This window comes from Ctenopharyngodon idella, chromosome 7 (assembly GCF_019924925.1).
Source record: "Ctenopharyngodon idella isolate HZGC_01 chromosome 7, HZGC01, whole genome shotgun sequence".
NCBI lineage: Eukaryota > Metazoa > Chordata > Actinopteri > Cypriniformes > Xenocyprididae > Ctenopharyngodon > Ctenopharyngodon idella.
Window position 1 is genome coordinate 33,197,003 of NC_067226.1, and position 19,723 is coordinate 33,216,725.

The 19,723-nt window shown below is 35.3% G+C and overlaps 1 protein-coding gene across 2 annotated transcripts in view; it reads left to right on the forward strand.

Annotated features, from left to right (window-relative positions):
• The window catches only part of efl1 (elongation factor like GTPase 1), a 116,636-nt gene that overhangs the window by 2,265 nt on the left and 94,648 nt on the right, over positions 1-19,723 (forward strand). For both annotated transcript variants that reach the window (XM_051900107.1, XM_051900108.1), the window contains exons 4-12: positions 33-117; positions 636-769; positions 1,551-1,688; positions 2,382-2,599; positions 6,022-6,145; positions 8,955-9,034; positions 10,531-10,667; positions 13,169-13,291; positions 16,926-17,025. In XM_051900107.1, coding sequence (XP_051756067.1) covers positions 33-117; positions 636-769; positions 1,551-1,688; positions 2,382-2,599; positions 6,022-6,145; positions 8,955-9,034; positions 10,531-10,667; positions 13,169-13,291; positions 16,926-17,025 — 1,139 coding nt within the window. The remainder of the gene's footprint in view (positions 1-32; positions 118-635; positions 770-1,550; positions 1,689-2,381; positions 2,600-6,021; positions 6,146-8,954; positions 9,035-10,530; positions 10,668-13,168; positions 13,292-16,925; positions 17,026-19,723) is intronic.

Genomic DNA, 19,723 nt, shown 5'->3' on the forward strand with positions numbered 1-19,723 from the left:
TCTGAAATGCAGTTTTCTGTCTGTTCCTGTAGCTGAGATATCTGGACAGCAGGGAGGATGAGCAGATCAGAGGAATCACTATGAAGTCCAGCGCTATTTCATTACATTATGCAACAGGTAATGCCATCACGGCGTGAATACTGAATTGAGCTCTCTTTCATGTACTCTTATGCTTGCCGTATTGGCAAGTATCCTTGTAAACATGTCTTAAGTGAATGTAAACAGTTGAGAAAGAAAACGTGTATCAGTAAATTGGATCTGTGCATTAGCTCTTAAAGTGACAGCAGCCTAATATTCCTGCTACCGTCTGTGTCCTTAATGTTAATCAAACGACAAAAGACAAAGAAAAATCACTCACTGCTCTTGACTGAATAACTTTTGTAACTTTAATAAGGATTAATCTATGTTTAATGTATACAGTGAAGACTATGCAGTGTTACTTTACCTTTGATTACTTTATTAAATATCTGTAGGCTGCCTGAAAATTGTGTTTCAAAAACGGTTTCATGGCTGGTAAAAAATATTTATGGCCAGTAAATTTTCTTAGGTCACCGGCCATTGGCCGGTGTGGCATAAAGTTAGTTTTAGGCCCTGCCTGTAACTCATGGTTAAGAACAGTGTCTTTGTCGTTGCAGGAGGAACCGACTACCTCATTAATCTGATCGACTCTCCCGGTCATGTGGACTTCTCCTCGGAGGTGTCCACTGCCGTCAGACTGTGTGATGGGGCCATTGTTGTGGTTGATGCCGTGGAGGGAGTGTGTCCGCAGGTATCATCCATGACTTGAGTGTGTTTTCACAGGCAGGTTTCACTGTATAAGTGTGTAGAAATGACACACTTTTTATTTGGTCATTCATTTTAATGTAAAAATAGAGATGTTTTAAAGGATTAGTTCACCTCTGAATGAAAATTTCCTGATAATTTACTCTTCCCCATGTCATCCAAGATGTTCATGTCTTTCTTTATTCAGTCGAAAAGAAATGAAGGTTTTTGAGGAAAACATTCCAGGATTTTTCTCCATATAGTTGACTTCACTGGGGTTCAACGGGTTGAAGGTCCAAATGTCAGTTTCAGTGCAGGACTCTACACGATCCCAGATGAGGAATAAGGGTCTTAATTTACCTTAATTTCTTTTCGACTGAAGAAAGAAAGACATGAACATCTTGGATAACATGGGGAAGAGTAAATTATCAGGAAATTTGAATTCTGAAGTGAACTGGCATCTCTGATTACAAATTCAGAACCAAAAACAGCATTGGTGAGAATGATTCATGTCCTTTGTTTACCTTTCAGTAAATCGATTCTTTGTTCAAAACACTGATTCCTGATTTGTTTGTATCATCAGAGCAGATGTTCGTGAAAGGCATCAAAAATGATCATGTTTTAGATAAAGTAAAAATATAAATTTTAGATATAGATTTTTACATTTTTTATTTCTTGAATTTTGAATCTGATTGTCAACAATAGTTGTGTTGTGAAGTTGATGTCTCAGATCTTTGAGCTCTATCCCACATCATCCTGTAACAACATCTCGTTCTTTTCTGCTTTAGACACAAGTTGTTTTACGACAAGCTTGGCTGGAGAATATTCGTCCTGTTCTTGTCATCAACAAAATTGACCGGCTGATTGTGGAGCTGAAACTCACTTCACAGGAGGCGTACACTCACCTGCAGAAAATACTAGAGCAGGTATATAAGGTCTACTTATACTGTAGAAAACTGTCTATACTGTCTTGTTTTTTTTAAATAAATTTTTATAATTTATATAACATCCGTATTAGGGTCAGTACGATTTTTTAAACACTTTGCTGATACGTTTATTCAGCAAGGACACATTAAATTGATCAAAAGTGGCAGTAAAGACACTTCTATTTACAATTTGAATTAGAATTTGAATGCTGTTCTGTTTATCAAATAATTCTGGAAAAGAATGTATCATGGTTTCCACAAAAATATTGTTTTTAACACATCATAATAATCAGAAATGTTTCTTGAACAGCAAATCAGCATATTAGAATGATTTCTGAAGGATCATGTGACAATTTTGCGTTCACATGAATAAATTCTATTTAAATATAATAAATTTGAATAATTAATAAACAATATTTAATGAATAACAATTAATAAATAATAAATTTAATAATTGTAATTTGTAATAACATTTCATTTTTTACTGTATTTTTATCAAACAAATGCAGCCTTTCAAAAAACATTTAAAAGCTGTGTTTTTGCAGGTGTTTTTGAGATTGAAAACATAATTTTCAGTAGTCTACAGATTAAAGAAATTTTGATCCTTTATGGTATGACGTGTCTCTGAGTGATGTTTCTGGACAAAGATGAAACTCGTAAGACTATAATTGTTTGGTTCTGCCTATTCTGTAGGTGAACGCAGTTACAGGCACGTTATTCACCTCTAAAGTTCTGGAGGAGCGAGCGGAGAAAGAAGCAGAAACTCCGAGCAGCTATGCAGAGAACGACAGCGGAGATCAGGTGTACGACTGGAGCGCCGGTTTAGAGGAAACCGATGACTCTGACCTCTACTTCAGTCCTGACCGGGGAAATGTAGTATTTGCCAGCGCTATAGACGGCTGGGGCTTCAGGTACATGTTACGCTTTCTGAAACTGAGGGTGCTTTCACAGTTTTTTTTTTAAGTTTTTTTTTTTTTATTATTTTGTCTGATGCTTTTATTAAAAGCATGGTACATGGTTGGTTTTCACCCTTTACATCCCATCAGTGGTTGTAGTACTCACGATGGCTCACAAGATGGCAATACTACACTAGATTTCAACATCAGGACTCCCCACCCTTCTAATGGAGGGCACATTTTTGAGGTGTTACATAACTGTGGTTTTAGATGAAATAAGTGCTAAAGTACTAATACGACTGGTGTAGGTGGACATTTCTAAAAGCTGAGAAAACAGAACATTCTGGTGAGCATGAGGACGTTTTCGCACCAAAGCTCACCACATTCAGCACGTTTTATACTGTAAAAACACTCGAGTAAAGTACCAATTTGCATTTTTAAGATTAAATGAATAGGTCACCTAAAAAGTTGGTCATCAATCATTTAATCACCCTTATGTTGTTCCAAACCCTGTATTATGTTGTTTAGTGAAAGAAAAAATATGTTGTTAGACAGAGTGTCTGAGCTGCTCTTTTCTATACACGTGACATGCTAAATACCAGTATGTAAGTGATCTATACATATTTCATTTTTCTTCAGAGAGGCTATGTTTTCATATGGCATAGAAATGCGTGTTTCAGTCCATTGTTACAATTAGGAAGCCTTGTTTTGATATTGTTAAGTTGTGCTGAACTGATGCAAAATGGAGAAACACCAAAGTCTTGGTGTGCTTTTTTGTAGAACAAAAAAAGTTGACTTAGTCACACATGGACATTTAAACCAATTCAATCAAAGCAACTAAAACTGTTTTAGTGGAAGTATAAATTAAGCTTCAGGTTATTTATGTAGAGACATAATTTTTTATGAATATGTAATCACATCTTGGATAGATGATTTAAGATGCTGTACATGCACTGCAGGCACTTAGACTAATATACATTTTCTTTTCATTTATTGATGTCAAATCAACAGACACTTTATTTATTTATTTTGTTTATTAATTAGGGGTCAAACCTATTGTTTCTTATTGAGTCTAAGGCAGCCCATAAAATTGCTTGCGGGAAAATGATGAAATTTGGCACACAGATAGAGGACAGGGTGTTATATTTGGAGACTCAGTTCCTCTAGCGCCACCAACTGTATGAAGTTAAACTTACATTTATGCTAATTACTTTTGAACTGCAGGGATTAGAAACAGACGATTCGATTGCACTCTATGATGCCATTTTCCATCATGAAAATTTTTCCGGCATTTTGAATTTTCTGACAAATCTACTTTTTTTGAACTCATCCTAGATGGTTTATCCAATTTTCACCAAAATTAACTCTCATCTTCTTCAGACCATGTTTGCAAAAATGTATGGTAACACTTTATTTTAAGGTGATGTTACACATTACTACATGTACTTACTATAGTAATAAGGGTAAATTATGCATAATTACAAGCAACTAAACCAAACCATAACCATAACTCTATAGAAAGTACATGTAGTTAATTAATATTACTCAGTACTTACTTGAGGAAACATAATTTAACTACGTCACCTTAAAATAAAGTGTAATCAAATGTATTCAAATCTTTTTGATCAAACCAAATCGTTCTTGAATAATGCCCAAACAAATTTGACAAAGAGCATGTCAAAATGGATGCGAGGCTATATCTCTGCAACACTTTAGCATATTGAGGCCCTGTCCCAAACGGCACCCTAAACCCTCACGGTCTTCCTCTGAGTCCGCACTTTCACGACGTAATGCTGCTTTGACTGCCGGGTAAAGTCCTCTGCGTAGCTCAGAGTCTTGCGGCCTCAGCAGAAGTGCGCATCGAGGGCGCAAAGCAGCCACAAAGGGGGTGCTCGCGAGCACCCTTCTTTAAGCTTAAATGACGAATGGGACACCCTATGGTCTTGTGGACTTAACGGACACGCGCACACAGCGGCCATTGTAAGTCCACAAGACCAAAAGTGCACATGAGGTGTGCCATTTGGGACAGGGCATTTGACTAGCATCATCACTAGCATGACCTGAGGCCTCTTGCAGCACCACCTACTGGTAAGGAGTTAAGAAAAATGGCAATTTTTGCTCATAACTTCTGAACAGTTTGCCCAAAACTCTTTTGATTCAGTGCAGCATACCGAGTCGATTGATACACATATCAGCTATTTTGGGCATTGGCCATTTTGAATTTTGTTGTAAAATGCTGTATTTTTAGCGTATTGTTACAAAACTGGGAAATGGCACCATGCCCTAAATGTACTCAAAAAGTTTTTGCACAGCGCCACCTTGTGGTCAAAATTTATAATGAAATTTCAAAAAATGCAATAGCTTTTGATTAATTTGGGCTATTCTGATGAAACTGGTCTTGTTAAATTCCTTGAGTCATACTGAGAACAATGATACCAATTATGACACATTTGGTCAAAATGGCGGACAGCCATTTTGACCAAATGTGTCATAATTGGTATCATTCAATTTCATTGAAAACCTACTTTTTTTTTTTTTTTTAACCCGTTGGTCCGATTTTCACCAAAATTGGCTCAGATCATCTTCAGACCAATGCCGGCAAAAAAGTTATTAAAAGCTTTTTGATTGACCAAACTGTTCTTGAGTAACGCATCAACAAACTTGACGGCATGATGCCGAGCTGATTCTGAGGCTGTAACTTTGGCATATTGACACCAAACTTTATACGTCTCCTTGTCACCTCACACTGACCACACAACAATAATTTGGTAACAGTGCCACCAATTGGTCAAAAATAAGCAATTAAATCATATTACTAGTGATTTTATTTATGATTTCTCAGACCTTTTGCCTAAAAAGTCTAAAAATGTCTTTAATTACTCATTGTTGCAGTTGGGTACCTACATATCATGTGACCATTAACCAACACCCTGAACATGTGAAAGAGTTGTTAAATTATCAGAATATTAACTTAAAATCTCATGGGGTACTTTAAGTAAATATTTTCGGTCAAAGAGGTTCAGCTGAAGTTTGGTAATCCCTGATATATAGAGTATTTTATTATTATTAGTATATCCATTAGATCATGTGATGTTTTATTTTACTATAATTTTTTAATTCTATTCAGCATACGCCACAGACCAGAACTTGAGCAACGTGTCTGCATGCATGTGCGCTAACCACTGCTCCACGACTCCAACAGAAATATGATTTTGAAGTTAACAGTGTGATGTTTAACATTGCAGCTGTCTATCTGTGAATATTCTGTTAAATTTAGTTACTTGTTAATTATGCAGTGATCTTACAGCTGTCATAGATTAGAGATATTGTTAAAATCACAGACTTCTTTGAACTACATTCATACAGATGAATGTGATGAAATAAAATAACAAATGACAAGTGCAAATAATGATGCTGATCTGTATTTTCTGTAACAGGATCCATCAGTTTGCTGAGATGTACAGTCAGAAGATGGGCATCCGCTTCTGGGTTCTGCTCAAGACCCTGTGGGGCGATTTCTACCTCAACGCCAAAGCTAAAAAAATCATGAAGGGAGCTCAGGTACAATCATTTCTGTGAGATAATACAGCCTAACGTGGTTTATAAACATAATACATTGGTATTTGTTGAAACATTAAATAATAACATGGTATTACCAATTTATCCCATCATTATGCCGTGGTACTACCAAATTAATTTTTTTTGTAGGGGTTTGCAATAGGGTCAGGTTGTTTTGCACCTGGGAAAAGATATTTTTTATGTACATTTTTTTCAGGTCTATGTTGTGGTGCATTATAGGTTAGTTCACCCAAAAAAGAAAACTGTCATTAATTACTCTCCCTCATGTCGTTCCACACCCGTAAGACCTTCGTTCATCTTCAGAACAAAAATGAAGATATTTTTGATGAAATCTGAGAGCTTTCATTGACAGCTACTCAACTGAAACTTTCAAGCTCCAGAAAGGTAGTAAAGACATCATTAAAGTAATCCATGTGACTCCAGTGGTTTAACCCCAATTTTATGAAGCGACACGATTACATTGCTTGCGCAAAAACATAATTTACCACTTTATTTACAAATAGTAATCTTCAACCAGCGTTTATGAGAGCACCACGACATGTGTGTTGTGTTGACGTGAGAGCAGATGTTGTTGCGAGATTAATATTTTGTAAATAAAGTGGCAAATTAAGTTTTTGTTTTTTTGCACAAACAAAAGATGCCTCTATGGAGGGACAGAAAGCTCTTTTCATTAAAAAAATCTCCATTTGTGTTCCGATGATGAGTGAATGACAGAATTTTCATTTTGGGGTGAACTAACCCTTTAAATGCTTTTAAGCTGAACATTTCGATATAGAATGTTTGTTACAGTACATACTTGACCATCTCTGGAAGTGGGCTGACAGAGCTACAGGAGTGATGTGATAGCACAGACTCTCCATTAGATGCTCTGGGTTTGTAGTGCCATTTAGGACATTCAAATATGCTGCAGTTATGCTAATGGACATCACTTCTCTCACCAAAACCTCACCTTAATAACTAGAATATACACACATACACACACACACACGCACCGTGGAACATCCTCTCACTTCCCATGAACAAAAGATCATAATATAACAGAACATATCAGACCTGGATACAGTGTTATAACTAAGGGTCAATAATGTGACACTCATATTTTTTATTTGGATGTATTATTTAAAAATAAATAAATGAAAAATTATAATTATATAGAGAGTGATTTGACTTGTACACTTCTGTGTTGGACTTATTTTACATACGGAATTAAAATGCAATGAAATGCTATTTATTATTATTATTATTATTATTATTATTATTTATTTATTTTTTAAAGTACACTACTGTTAATGTTGTGTTTGGTATTTTTTTTAAAATGTTTTTGATAGTGTCTTATGCTCATCAATTTGATCTAAAATACTGTAAAACAGTAATATTGCAAAATTTTATTAGAATTTAAAATAACATCATAACTAAAATAACATTATATATATATATATATATATAAAATCTTCAGTCTTTAGTGTCACATGATCCTTCAGAAATCATTCTAATATGCCGATTTACTTTATATTTAAAAAAAAAAAAAAAGAAAATATTATTAATGTTGACAACTTTTGCTGCTTAATATTTTTTGGAAACTGGGATCCATATTTTTTTTTTTTTTTTCAGGATTCTTTGATGAATAGAATGTTTAAAAGAACAGCATTTATTTGAAACAAATCCAAATGTGTTTACTGCCACTTTTGATCATTTTAATGTTTCCTTTCTAAATAAAATTATAAAAAATTATCTTATTTTCTTAATTTATGTCTAAAGTAATGATTTCATATTAATTTCTTTTTATCCTCAAAATTTGTTCTGTAAATATTATATATATATATAACATTTTTTTTTTTTTTTTTTTTTTTTTTTTTTAAGGAAATTAAGATTAAAGTTAGAAAATCTACAATTGACCACTGATATAATGATTACCATTCAACATGTGATTGGCCCTTTCTTGCACCTGTTTAACCATCGATAACAACGTTTGTACTTTAGATACACTGTTGTGTGTTGATTCTCAGGCATAACAGCTCTGACACAGCATAATGAAGAACAAAAACATAAAACCCAAATTAATAAGACCATTTGGGATAAAAATGAGTCTGTTTGACATATAAAAGTCATTCTTATTGTTCCTCTTTCCTGTACTATCTATTTTTCTGAGCAGTGATCACATTTATAGAGTGTTTGTGTGTGTTTTAAACTTGATTTGAAAAGATTTTGCAAAAATATACTTTTTAAAGCTCATTTGTCATTGGCCCTTAAAAAAAAATGAGGACACTGTAGTTTGTTTCATTGGTTAATAAGAACACTCTTGTTGAAGATGTTTACAGTTAATGCAGGACGAAGATCTGAATAATGAACCCTGAAGATCTGTCTGCAGTTACCAGACGATTTAGACAATGCTCATACGAAACACAGTCTTCAGCCCACACTTATCAGTCTCTGCCATTATTCCAGTCTGTCAGACAGATCTCATTCAGAGAGAGTTGGTTATGGAGGGCGACGTGACCTCCAGACGGTAACATTGATTTGCAGGACTGACAGAGTCAAGCCTAACTGAAGCATTTAAACTCAACTGAGCTCAGATGTAAGTTGAGTTTGACCTCATTCAGTCACATTAGAAACTTTTTATTATGGGTCCTAGTCTTTAAAAAAAGGCTACTAATGAATCAATGCAGTCCCTGGGTCGCTTACACGATGTCTTAGTGTATGCATTCTCTTTTCCATATAAATTGATATTTCTTAACTTTGTTCATACTGTCCTAATGGACATCATGCTCATCAACTCTTTTTGTCTTCACAGTCCAAAGGAAAGAAGCCTCTGTTTGTGCAGCTTGTCCTGGATAACATCTGGAGTATGTATGACGCTGTGGTCACTAGAAGGTAACTTTCTGTATGAACTGATTTATCTATACATATGAGAAATTCACGCCAATAAATGTCTAACCTGTCCACACTGAAAATGAGTCTGCTGTGAGATGCAATGTAATAAAAAAATTAGTTGAGATGAGTAAAAATAGTTTTCATTAATTGCAATAAAGCTGAAATAAACTAAAATATAAATATTTGATGAAAAAAAAAGAAGAAAGAAATATTAAAAAAGTTTACCTTGGTAACTAGCTTAAATAAGTTTAAATTGAGGTATTATTATTAGTAAAACTAAGCTAAAAACTTCTAAAACTTAACTAAAATTCAAATGAAAACTAAAATATGTAAGCAATAAGGTATGAGAGGCTGTGCTGTATCGTGAATAAGTCACAGCTGAAGAGCATTGTTAGGCATGACGCGAAGCAGAGCAACCCCTTCAGCTGTGACTTATTCACGATACAGCACTAGCCTCGAGTACCTTACTGCTTTTGTAAAATGGTTACCACACAATACAAATATTAAAGCCAGAAATATGTATCAATGCAACTTTCATGAAGTAAACTTTTTTTCTAAAAGCCTTCCTTCCGCCAGAAAAAATAGTCCCTGACAGTGAACAGCAACAGAAGCTACATTATTACGCCATTAGATGGCGGCAAAGACTGTCTTTATGAGTGTGTCAGTCAGTAGCGAAGACTTTTATATTGTAAAGACTGAATTGTTGTGAACACAGAACAAGACACAACTGACAAAGGCTTTGACTAGCGCTGTCAGTCACGGGAAAACCCCTTAACTGTTAAAAGGACAAGATAATACATCGGACATTTCAACAGATTTTTTATTATGAACATAGGACTGACCTGAAGGAAAATGCTAAATCTGAATGCAGGTAATACACTCGCTCACTCGATCTTTCTCACAATACTCTTCTACATGATACAGTAAGCTTCAATGAACAATATCAATTGAAAACAAACGGTTCACGTTGCTTAGAGTGGTTGCTAAGGGTGTTGTGTAGTGATACAGAGAACCGTTGGGTGAAGCGGTCATAGCCATGTTTTATTGTGAATAAAACACAGCTATTGACCAATCAGAATCAAGGACAGGAACGAACCGTTTTATAAATAAAAATAAAAGTGGATTTAAAATATTAATAAATACTATGATAGTAAAAAATACCTTAGCAGTGCTAACATTTGTTAGTGCACAATGTTATGAAATTTGTGCAAGATGAAATAAAAGTTTTATTTTATGAATGCATGTTCCTGGTGTAATTGTGCATAATTCATTAGTGTACTAAAAAAAAAACAAAAAAAAAAGAATGGATGTGTAATGCAGATGTGTAAAGCTTGTCGCATTATACCCAAAAATAAATAAATAAATAAAATAAAAAATAAAGGTGCTTCAATTAAGTACTTAGTTAAGGGTACAAATACTTTTGCAATGTAATTATTTCAGTTTTCCCTTTTTAATTAATAAATTATTATCTTGCTTGACTATTTTCACATTTCCAGGGACAAAGAAAAGGTGGAGAAGATGGTGACCTCTCTGGGGGTAAAAGTCCTGCCTCGTGACCTAAAACACTCGGACCCCAAAGTGCTTCTCAGTGCCATCTGTAGCCAGTGGCTTCCTGTGTCTCAAGCTGTGCTCTGTATCCTTTACAAACACTGGCGCTCGCTGAAAAACACTACCATTCAAAAAGTGTGAGGTCAGTACGTCTTTTTGTTAATGGGAAAAAGCTTTGAGAATGACTGTGAAAATAGATTTGACTAGAAATCTGAGATGTATTTTTACAGACTGCCGTAAGCTACTGAAAAGAGAAGCAAATGGATAGCTAATTCAATATGTTGAATTTCGAGGTAAAATCATACCCTAAATATTGTATTGACAACTTATCAATTAAATATTTACCATCTCATATTCTGCATAATTGGATGTTTTTAAATAAACACTGACAAAAAAGTTTTAGGGCTGCACGATATGATGATATATTGAACATTGATATAAGTGGGCCTACCTATATATTGTATTTATATAAAGCGTTCACAGCCAAATTTGCTTTATGTATTTTCCCCGGCGTTGAAATCAGGCACATATAAATGTCAGGAAACACGATTCCTGGCTGCATGTCAATATCCATGGATTACTGGATCTTTGGTAAGTTGTAAGGAACACTATATCGAGTCCAACCTTTAGTTTAAACTGATAATCGCTTGTTTTACTCGCGTTTTTGCAGTTTCCCCTATTAAATCCAGTCATGCAGCAGGCTCTCCAGCTGAGGGCGTGTGTTCCAGCGGGAAAGTGACGTCAATGCATAATGTTTGACTAAAACAAATGAGGGAATGCAATGACATAACATAGGTTTAACCTCTTGATCTTGTATCTTGGACTGTCCAAATGTCTGAATTTCAGAGTACAGTTTCTAGAAATGTACAACACACAGTCCCCTAATTACACCCAACCTCCAGTGATGTTAGCCACATCAGCACTAGGCAGTTGACTGGCGTTGTCCACCTCCTCAGCCGTCACCCGTCCTGCCGTGATCTCACCAGCTGTATGGGGAGGAAACGCAGAGCCGACCGTTATTAGACGGCTCCTTCTGCGCAATATGATTGACGCGGGCACGCCTCGCAATTACTGTGGTGACAGGTGCTCGGAGTGAACCGGTACTGCCATTAGCGCTTTTGGTAAAATGTCAGTTGTTTCCCTAAACATGTAATTGAGTGATTCTCAAAATACTTCGCAATAATGTGCAATTTTGGCCTGCTTGGCAGGTGTTTTATGTTTGTGTGTTCTTTTTTTTGTGAATGGAAAGGAGTTGGAACTTTTCAAAGCTTTTTAGCAGTTTAAATCTTTGCTTTTTAGTAGTGAGAACTACTAGATACGTTAGATAAACTTGCTTAACATAAAAATGACCTACAGTAGCATGAATATTAGCATGTTTAACTCCTCAGATGTGTGTACCCTCCCATGAAAATGCTGAAAAATGCTGTTTTGTCTCACCTCACAAACATCAACAGATCTTCTTGACTGTATCCAGTAGTTGCAGTCATAGAAACCTCACAATTCTGACATAATTTTGTTTGTCAACATTTAACCCTGTTACCAAAGTTATTATAAGAAAGAAATCTTCAATCCCATACTTGTCTTACATTTATTTGAAGCACACTACTGTTCAAAGGTTTGGAATCAGTAGTAGTTTTTTTAAATATTAAAGATATTTATAATTTTACAAGGAGTTTTATTCCAAATATGTGCTATTCATCAAAGAATCCTAACAAATTATCACGTTTCCACAAAAATATTAAGCAGCACAACTGAACTTATGCACAACTTCTGCTTTGCCGTCACAGAAATAAAATACATTTTAAAAACAGTTATTATAAGTTAGGGTTCACAATATTATGTTGTTTTTACTGTTGTTTAATCAAATCAATGCAGCCTTAGTGACCATAAGATAATTCTGTCAATAACATTAAAAAAAGAAAAAATCTTACTTACCTCAAACTTTTGAACAGCAGTGTGAATTTATCAATAACTGCAAACCAATATTTGCTTAATTTTGACTAAATATGAGCTCTAAGCCTCATATAAACAAATTGGTAACACTTTAGCATGGTGAACAATTCTCACTTTTAACTAGTTGCTTATTAGCTTGCATATTATCTGTTTATTAGTACTTGCGTATAAGCACACATTAATACCTTATACTGCATGGCCATATTCTACATCCCTTAATCCTTCCCAATACCTAAATTTAACAACTACCTTGCTAACTATTAATAAGCAGTAATTAGGAGTTTATTGAGGCAAATGTCATAGTTAATAGTTAGTTAATAGTGAGAAATGGACCCTAAACTGAAGTGTGACCATTAAGATTAATAAATGCTGTAGAAGTATTGCTTGATAGTTCATGCTATCTAATGTAGTTAACTAATGTTAACGAAACCTTATTGTAAAGTGTTATCAGTAAATGAAATGTAAAAAGCATGTGATATTTACATCTACATCCTGAGGTTGACACCACATTAAGCACCGCATTTCACTGACTATTTGTTAAAAAAAAAAACTAAAACACATTTCAGGCCCTGTTTTGTACCCTATTTGTGGAAAGTGCCAGTCGAGTGTGTTCTCTTTAACTGTGTTACTCAGCAATGGTGTGTGAAAAGCTGCCCAGCCCAGCTGAGATCTCAGCTGAGAGAGTGGAAAAGCTGATGAGCGTGGGAGCGCGCAGGTTCGACTCTCTGCCCGAGAAAACACAGGAGCTAAAAAAAGGTGAGTGCGTGTTAACGGCTACGGCAGAGGATGTGATTCACACAACATTTCCTACCGCCAGACTCCATCTGTGAATACACCGTTTTGAAAACTCACACTCGTATTGCACGCATGTGCTCTTCACTCAGGGAAAAAGGTGCCCTCAGATCTTTTCTAGCACTTTCTGCTCACTGGAAGCTTCCTAGGTGAAAAGCACCTGCTCTGTGGACTGTATTTGGATCAAACAGCTCCACTTTTGGCTTGGGGCTTTTTTTTTTAAAGCTGTATGATGGTGGCCTTTTGTTGAGTTCCTCTTGTTTGAAAGGGAATATTTCAGCTAGAAATTAAAAAGCTGTTATCATTTACCATGTAATCTCTCTTCTTCCATGAAATGCTAAAAATGCTAAGCAGAATGCTTTAGAAAAGTTATTTTCCATGATTTCTTTTTGTTTGTCAATCAAAAAAGCATCATGAAAACACAAAAGCGCCATAAAAAAAAGTTGTCTGTATATCTTGTGTGCTGAAGTTATATGAAAGCTGTGTGTGAGTAACACACTTAAAGGTAGCAGGGCTGTAACCACCATAGACATTGATGGGGACAAGTCCCCCCTAATAATTAAAAATGGCCAAATTGTTCCCCCCCCCCATTATTTGAAACTCTTGCACTGCTCTGCTGCACTTCATTAAGCAGCTCTCTGTATATTGTTAAGATGACACAAAGATTTAAAATGAACATTTTGAGTCTGCTGACTCTGTCTGCCTCAGCGGTCTAACAGCGCTCGTCAATGTCAAAATGATTGAGATGGCCAATCAAATCAAAGAAGGTGGGGTTTACTGTTCACAGAAGCAGAGCGTGAATTCCAGCGTGAAACTTCAGTTTAATGTAGAAAGAGAGTGAGGTAAGATGTAAATAGCAAAAGATTTAATACGTGTTTTGCAATAGAAATGTTAAAAGACTGACAGTAACATCCAGTGATGCAAACTACTCGACTTATTTCTCAAATATGGCTGTTTTGAATTGTAAATATGCATTTAGGCTACATGATTCATGCAATTCCTAACTAAGTGTGACGAGACAAGAAACGTTTTCGAATTCTACGTATTAGGCATACAAATAAAAGTATATGTGTACATGTTTTAATGCAAACTATTGCAACTATTATTTGTAATTAGACCTAGAAATTCCTTTACTGTTCTGTTTCTTTTTGCTTTTTAAAAAGAATTAAAAAAAATTGGTCCCTCCAATGTTCAAAACATGGTTACGGCCTTGAAAGGTAGGGTAGGCAATTTCGCCTCGCCACACCTCCTCCAAAACACATGAACACACACAGCAGATTCTGCAAAGCTTCACAAGAGACGGTGTTAAATTACCTCATGTCTTAAAGCACATAACAACTTACAGAGCTCTTACTTGTACCACTTGACTGCTGCAGATTCATTTCGGCGTTGATAGTGTTGACATAGAAACGCATAAATCCGAGTCTGAGGACGTGAACAGCTCTGGGTAGAACATCACAGGTTGCCATCTTGTAATTGCGGTTATGACGTGGCGTGAACGCAGCATAAGCTCGTTGTTTTTGTTCAGGAGGAACTGTAAAAGGTGCTGCTGTTTGTTTGTGGCGCTCGGTGACTGACGTCTGTCTAACTCCGCATAGCATGAAACACACTGATGACGCACTGATGTCTGCGCGAGCAGGTGTGCGGAGATATGGAAATACATATGTTGACAGGCAGGTAGGACATCGTATCATTGGACATTTTTTGGTCCTAAGACTTCCACAGAAGAGAGATGTACTTTTTTATTTATTTATTTTATTTTTTTATATATTTAGACCACTTCTATTATTGATTGTTATCAGGATGTGAAGCGAGTTTCAACCAGTATAACAAAAAGTGTTTATAAAACGAATTGCCTACCCTACCTTTAAGATGTGGACTAGTGTTATTTTGGTATCGAGATCCTATTATAGTTTTTATTCATATTTCGAATTAATTTTATGTTTATATTCTCCGTTTTTGTTTTAATTTCAGATAAAGTTTGTCATTTTTTGTCATTTTTTTTTTTGTAACAAAATTGTGTGTTTGTTGTTGGTTTTTTTTTTTTTGTTTGTTTTTAATTACTTAATTTTAAGTAAAAATTTTGGTAACACTTTAGTTTAGGCTCCAATTCTTCTTAGCAATTATTTTTATTGCATATTACTAGGATATTGGCTGTTTATTAGTACATATAAAGCACATATTAATGCCTTATTCTGCATGACCTTATTCTACATCCCTAGATCCCTTAATCATACCCAATACCTAAACTTAAAAATTAAACTTAACTACACTAACTATTAATAAGCAGTAAATTAGGATCTTTTTTTTTTTTTTTTTTTTTGTATGTCAAGTTGAAATGAAAATGGTAAATGTTGTCTAGGCAACTATTATAAATAAAGTTAATACGTTTATATATATATATATATATAATAAATTACATTTTTACTTTTTTTATGTTACATTTTGTAGTTCCAGTTCATTTATTTTGCAGACAAAATCCAGTCTTTTCAATAGAAATCTGCATGATCAGGAGTTACCCTTGAAAAAAAAAGTTCAGATTTCGCTCTTGTGTATTCCAGGGACGATATACGTGAAATGAATGCAGTGACATCCAATGCTAATATGCGATATATGACTGTACGTCATGACAGAATTTTGTATTTTTGGGTGAACTATTCTTTTTAAAAATAAATATTTTATTTAGAACCAAAATGTGTCACAATGAGTTTTTTATTCTCTAGTTCTTTTGGAAACCATCTACAGTAGTGGCCAAAAGTGGCGTCCAGTCTAAGAAAATTGACGACATCACCCTTTATTCAAATATTATCTAAAATTTGTTAAAGATTTTGTAATCACATTGTGTTTAGAGTCAATTGTTTTATTTGTGATGATAACGCAATGAAATATGCTAAATTGTGCCGATATAATTTTTGTCCAGGCTGTCATACAAAGAAATTATGAACACATGCAAAACAAGAGATAATATTATGTTGTAACTAATTATGTTGTAGTCAATGCATGCTTTATTCCTGTGAGCTTTTTGATTCTCTATGCCCTTTTTTGTCAGATAAATACCCTAACCAAGTTTAGTGTTTTGTTCTTCCCTCATAATTAAAATAGTTAAAATTAACTTTTTTTAATCTACAAAGAACCAAATAGCTGCTCAAGAACCCCATACTGGTTCTTGATAACATGTTTCTTTGTGAAATCTATAGTGCTGCATTGAAGAACCTGCAGTTTATTAACTGACTTTTGTAGCCGTCTGTGTTAAAAGTTTCCAGAGGACATTTGTTTTTCCAGCCTTCACACAATTGCGACAAGAGTTTGTGTAATAGCAGGATGCTTTTAATATCGTGTGGCCTCAGGCTGAGGTTTCTTTGAGCTCATGCATTAAAAATCCTCAATTCTGGCTTACGGATTGTAATATCACGCTTTAAAGTCATTTCTGATGCCGCTTAGGTGTGAAATTTAGTTTGATTTCGTATTCATATAAAAAGACCACACCGTGTCCCATCCATATTGTGTTCAAAGTCCGAATTGTACAATTACACTAGTGTTGCTGGCATTAAATAAGACTCTTTTTAATCTTTTTGCTCTGTGTGTTTGTCCCCTGTAGCATTTCTAGATTGTTCAGCTGATGAGACGGCGCCTGTAATTGTCTTTGTGTCAAAGATGTTTGCCGTGGACTCCAAATCTCTGCCACAGAACAAACAGAGGTATTGAACTTACAGATGTGTGTTATTTTAAGCCAATGTCTGTTTCCTATGTTGTGTGTGGTTCATTTTCAGATAGATGTTAGTTATAGAGAGACTGTATTGTTGCGGTTATGTTCTGTAGATGGCATGTGATCATAGTTTTGGAGACTTAATGATCCTAAGACTGCAGTTATCTAACTTTCTGGTGCTGTTCGGTTGTTTTTAATCGAATTATTTTACATTTTGGTTTTTTGAATTTTTTTTACTTCATCAAAATGGCACGAAACTTGGTAAAGGTTTTGGCACTTGCTATGTGAACACAAACAAAAAATCACAGACATGATCGAAAAGGTCACACTTGCACTGTTTGCGGTCAAAAATGATGCATTGGAAACGAATGGGAAACGAATTTCATCTAGTGGAAATGTTTGGTACTGCACCCAAACAAAATCTTACTGAAAGCTCATTTTTTGAGATATAATATAATATAATATAATATAATAATCTAGCATAACACATATGAATACCTAGATCTGTTAACGCTATTCACAAAACTATTATAATAACCAATTGGACAAAAGGTCCTTTTGCTACACCTGCTATTAACAGGTGAATTGAGAAAATTTACCAACGATAAATATTCCTTACTGGACATAAAATTTATTTTAAGTACATTTTTGCTCCTATGACAATATGATTATTTAGCTTTTTCCCTGGATATGTGTAGCAAGCAAATGGTCTTGAAGGTTGTTTTGTCACACGCAGCATCATATACCAAATGAGCCTGTTTCTGTCTCCTGTCACATAAACATGAAGACCCATTGTGATTTTGTTTTTCATATTTTTGTTTTGGTGACTTAATGTGAGGAACATTCCACATATGTGTCTCCACATGGTGTTCTGGAGAAAAACAGCCTTTAGGCATCATAGATAAACGTCTGCTGGTAAATCTTCCTGTGAGGATAGAGTCAGGACAGATGTTTTCTTTTGTAGATGGTTTATAGGACTTTGATTTGAGTCGTTCACATAATTTAAATCAGCGAGGATTAGACTTTAACTGTGTGCAGCAACCTTGTTACTTGCGTTCATTTTGGACCCCGGCTTTACTGCACAACAAAGACAAAATGCTAAGAAAATCAAATGTCTAGACTATGAAGAAAGAATTTGTCTTAACTGTGCTCTGATGCTCAGAGTGTGAAATTAATTTCAAATAAATCAAAATGAATAAAAAAGACTTTTTTTTAGCTCCAGTGTTGCTGTAGTTACTACACTCTAAAAAAATGTGGGTCAAATACAGACAAACCCAAACGTTGGGTTAAATATTTAATTTAAAAATTTAAAGGGGACCTATAATGCCCCTTTTACAAGATGTAATATAAGTCTCTGGTGTCTCCAGAATGTGTCTGTGAAGTTTCAGCTCAAAATACCCCACAGATCATTTATTATAGCTTGTCAAATTTTACCCTATTTGGGTGTGAGCAAAAACACGCCATTTTTGTGTGTGTCCCTTTAAAAGCAAATGAGCTGCTGCTCCCGGCCCCCTTTCCAGAAGAGGGCGGAGCTTTAACAGCTCACGCTTCGGTTGCTCAACAACAACAAAGCTGGAGAATCTCACGCAGCCAAAATGAGGATTGTCAGTAACGGTGTTCAGCCTTACATTGTTCAAACCGGAGTCGACACTGATGGAGAGACTCAGGAAGAAGTTACAACTTTTAGAATGAAACTGGACGTTTCTGAATGGTTAGTGGATAAATTTATGAAGTTGCTGTGGAGTTGATTCAACTCATCGACTAGCATGTGCCGTCATGTTAATCTTTTGTGCAAATCCAGCGTTGAATTGACCCTCGTTTGTGAAGCAGTCCGGCGTAAAATGACGGCATGGTAACAACACTCTACTACAACAACTCTTCCTCTTCTCTAAAGCAGCCCAACATGGACTCACCCCATTTGTTGCGTGTTCTCGGGGGCGGGGTTTATGTAAGTTTAAGGGTTAGTGATGTCACCAACCCGGGAAGAAGCTCATTGTAGTCCCTACCAGCCGTTTGTTGTAGTCCTTAAATTTGTAGTCAGCGAATTCTGTAAAAGAAAATATCTCCCTTTGCATTGAACTTTAAGCGTCGTAACTTTGCAGATGTTGTTTATGATCAAAGAGCAACATTACACACTAACTAAAGTTAAAAATGTGAAATCAAAATCAAGGACCCCTTTAACCCAATGGTTAGGTCTGTCCATATTTGACCTCAGTGTGAGTGGTGCTTTTGCAGAGCAGTAGGACATTTAAAGAAAATCTTTTGGGATTTAAAAACGGCAATTGATATTATAATAGGATCATTCCAATACCATATGAATAGATTTCTGATAAAAAAAACTCTCTATTTATTCAATAGGTACAAAAATTCCGGTTTATCCTGGGGAATCTGATTTGATTCCCTTTGAATTCCCAATAGGATCCTTTTAAGATTGGTTCCTAATGATGAGAGAAATTCCAAAAAGAATCCTGTATACATTCCCCCAGGCTTTTTGACTAGGACGAGAGCTCCAGGATACTGAATAATAGATCTGTGTGTGTGTGTCTGTGTGTGTCTCTCTCTGTGTGTGTGTGTGTGTGTGTGTGTGTGTGTGTGTGTGTGTGTGTGTGTTTGAGTAAGTTTGCTAGAGCCCTTGGGTTCTACAAACTTAATGGACCTTGGCCAAACAGCAATGTAGCGGTTGATCGATA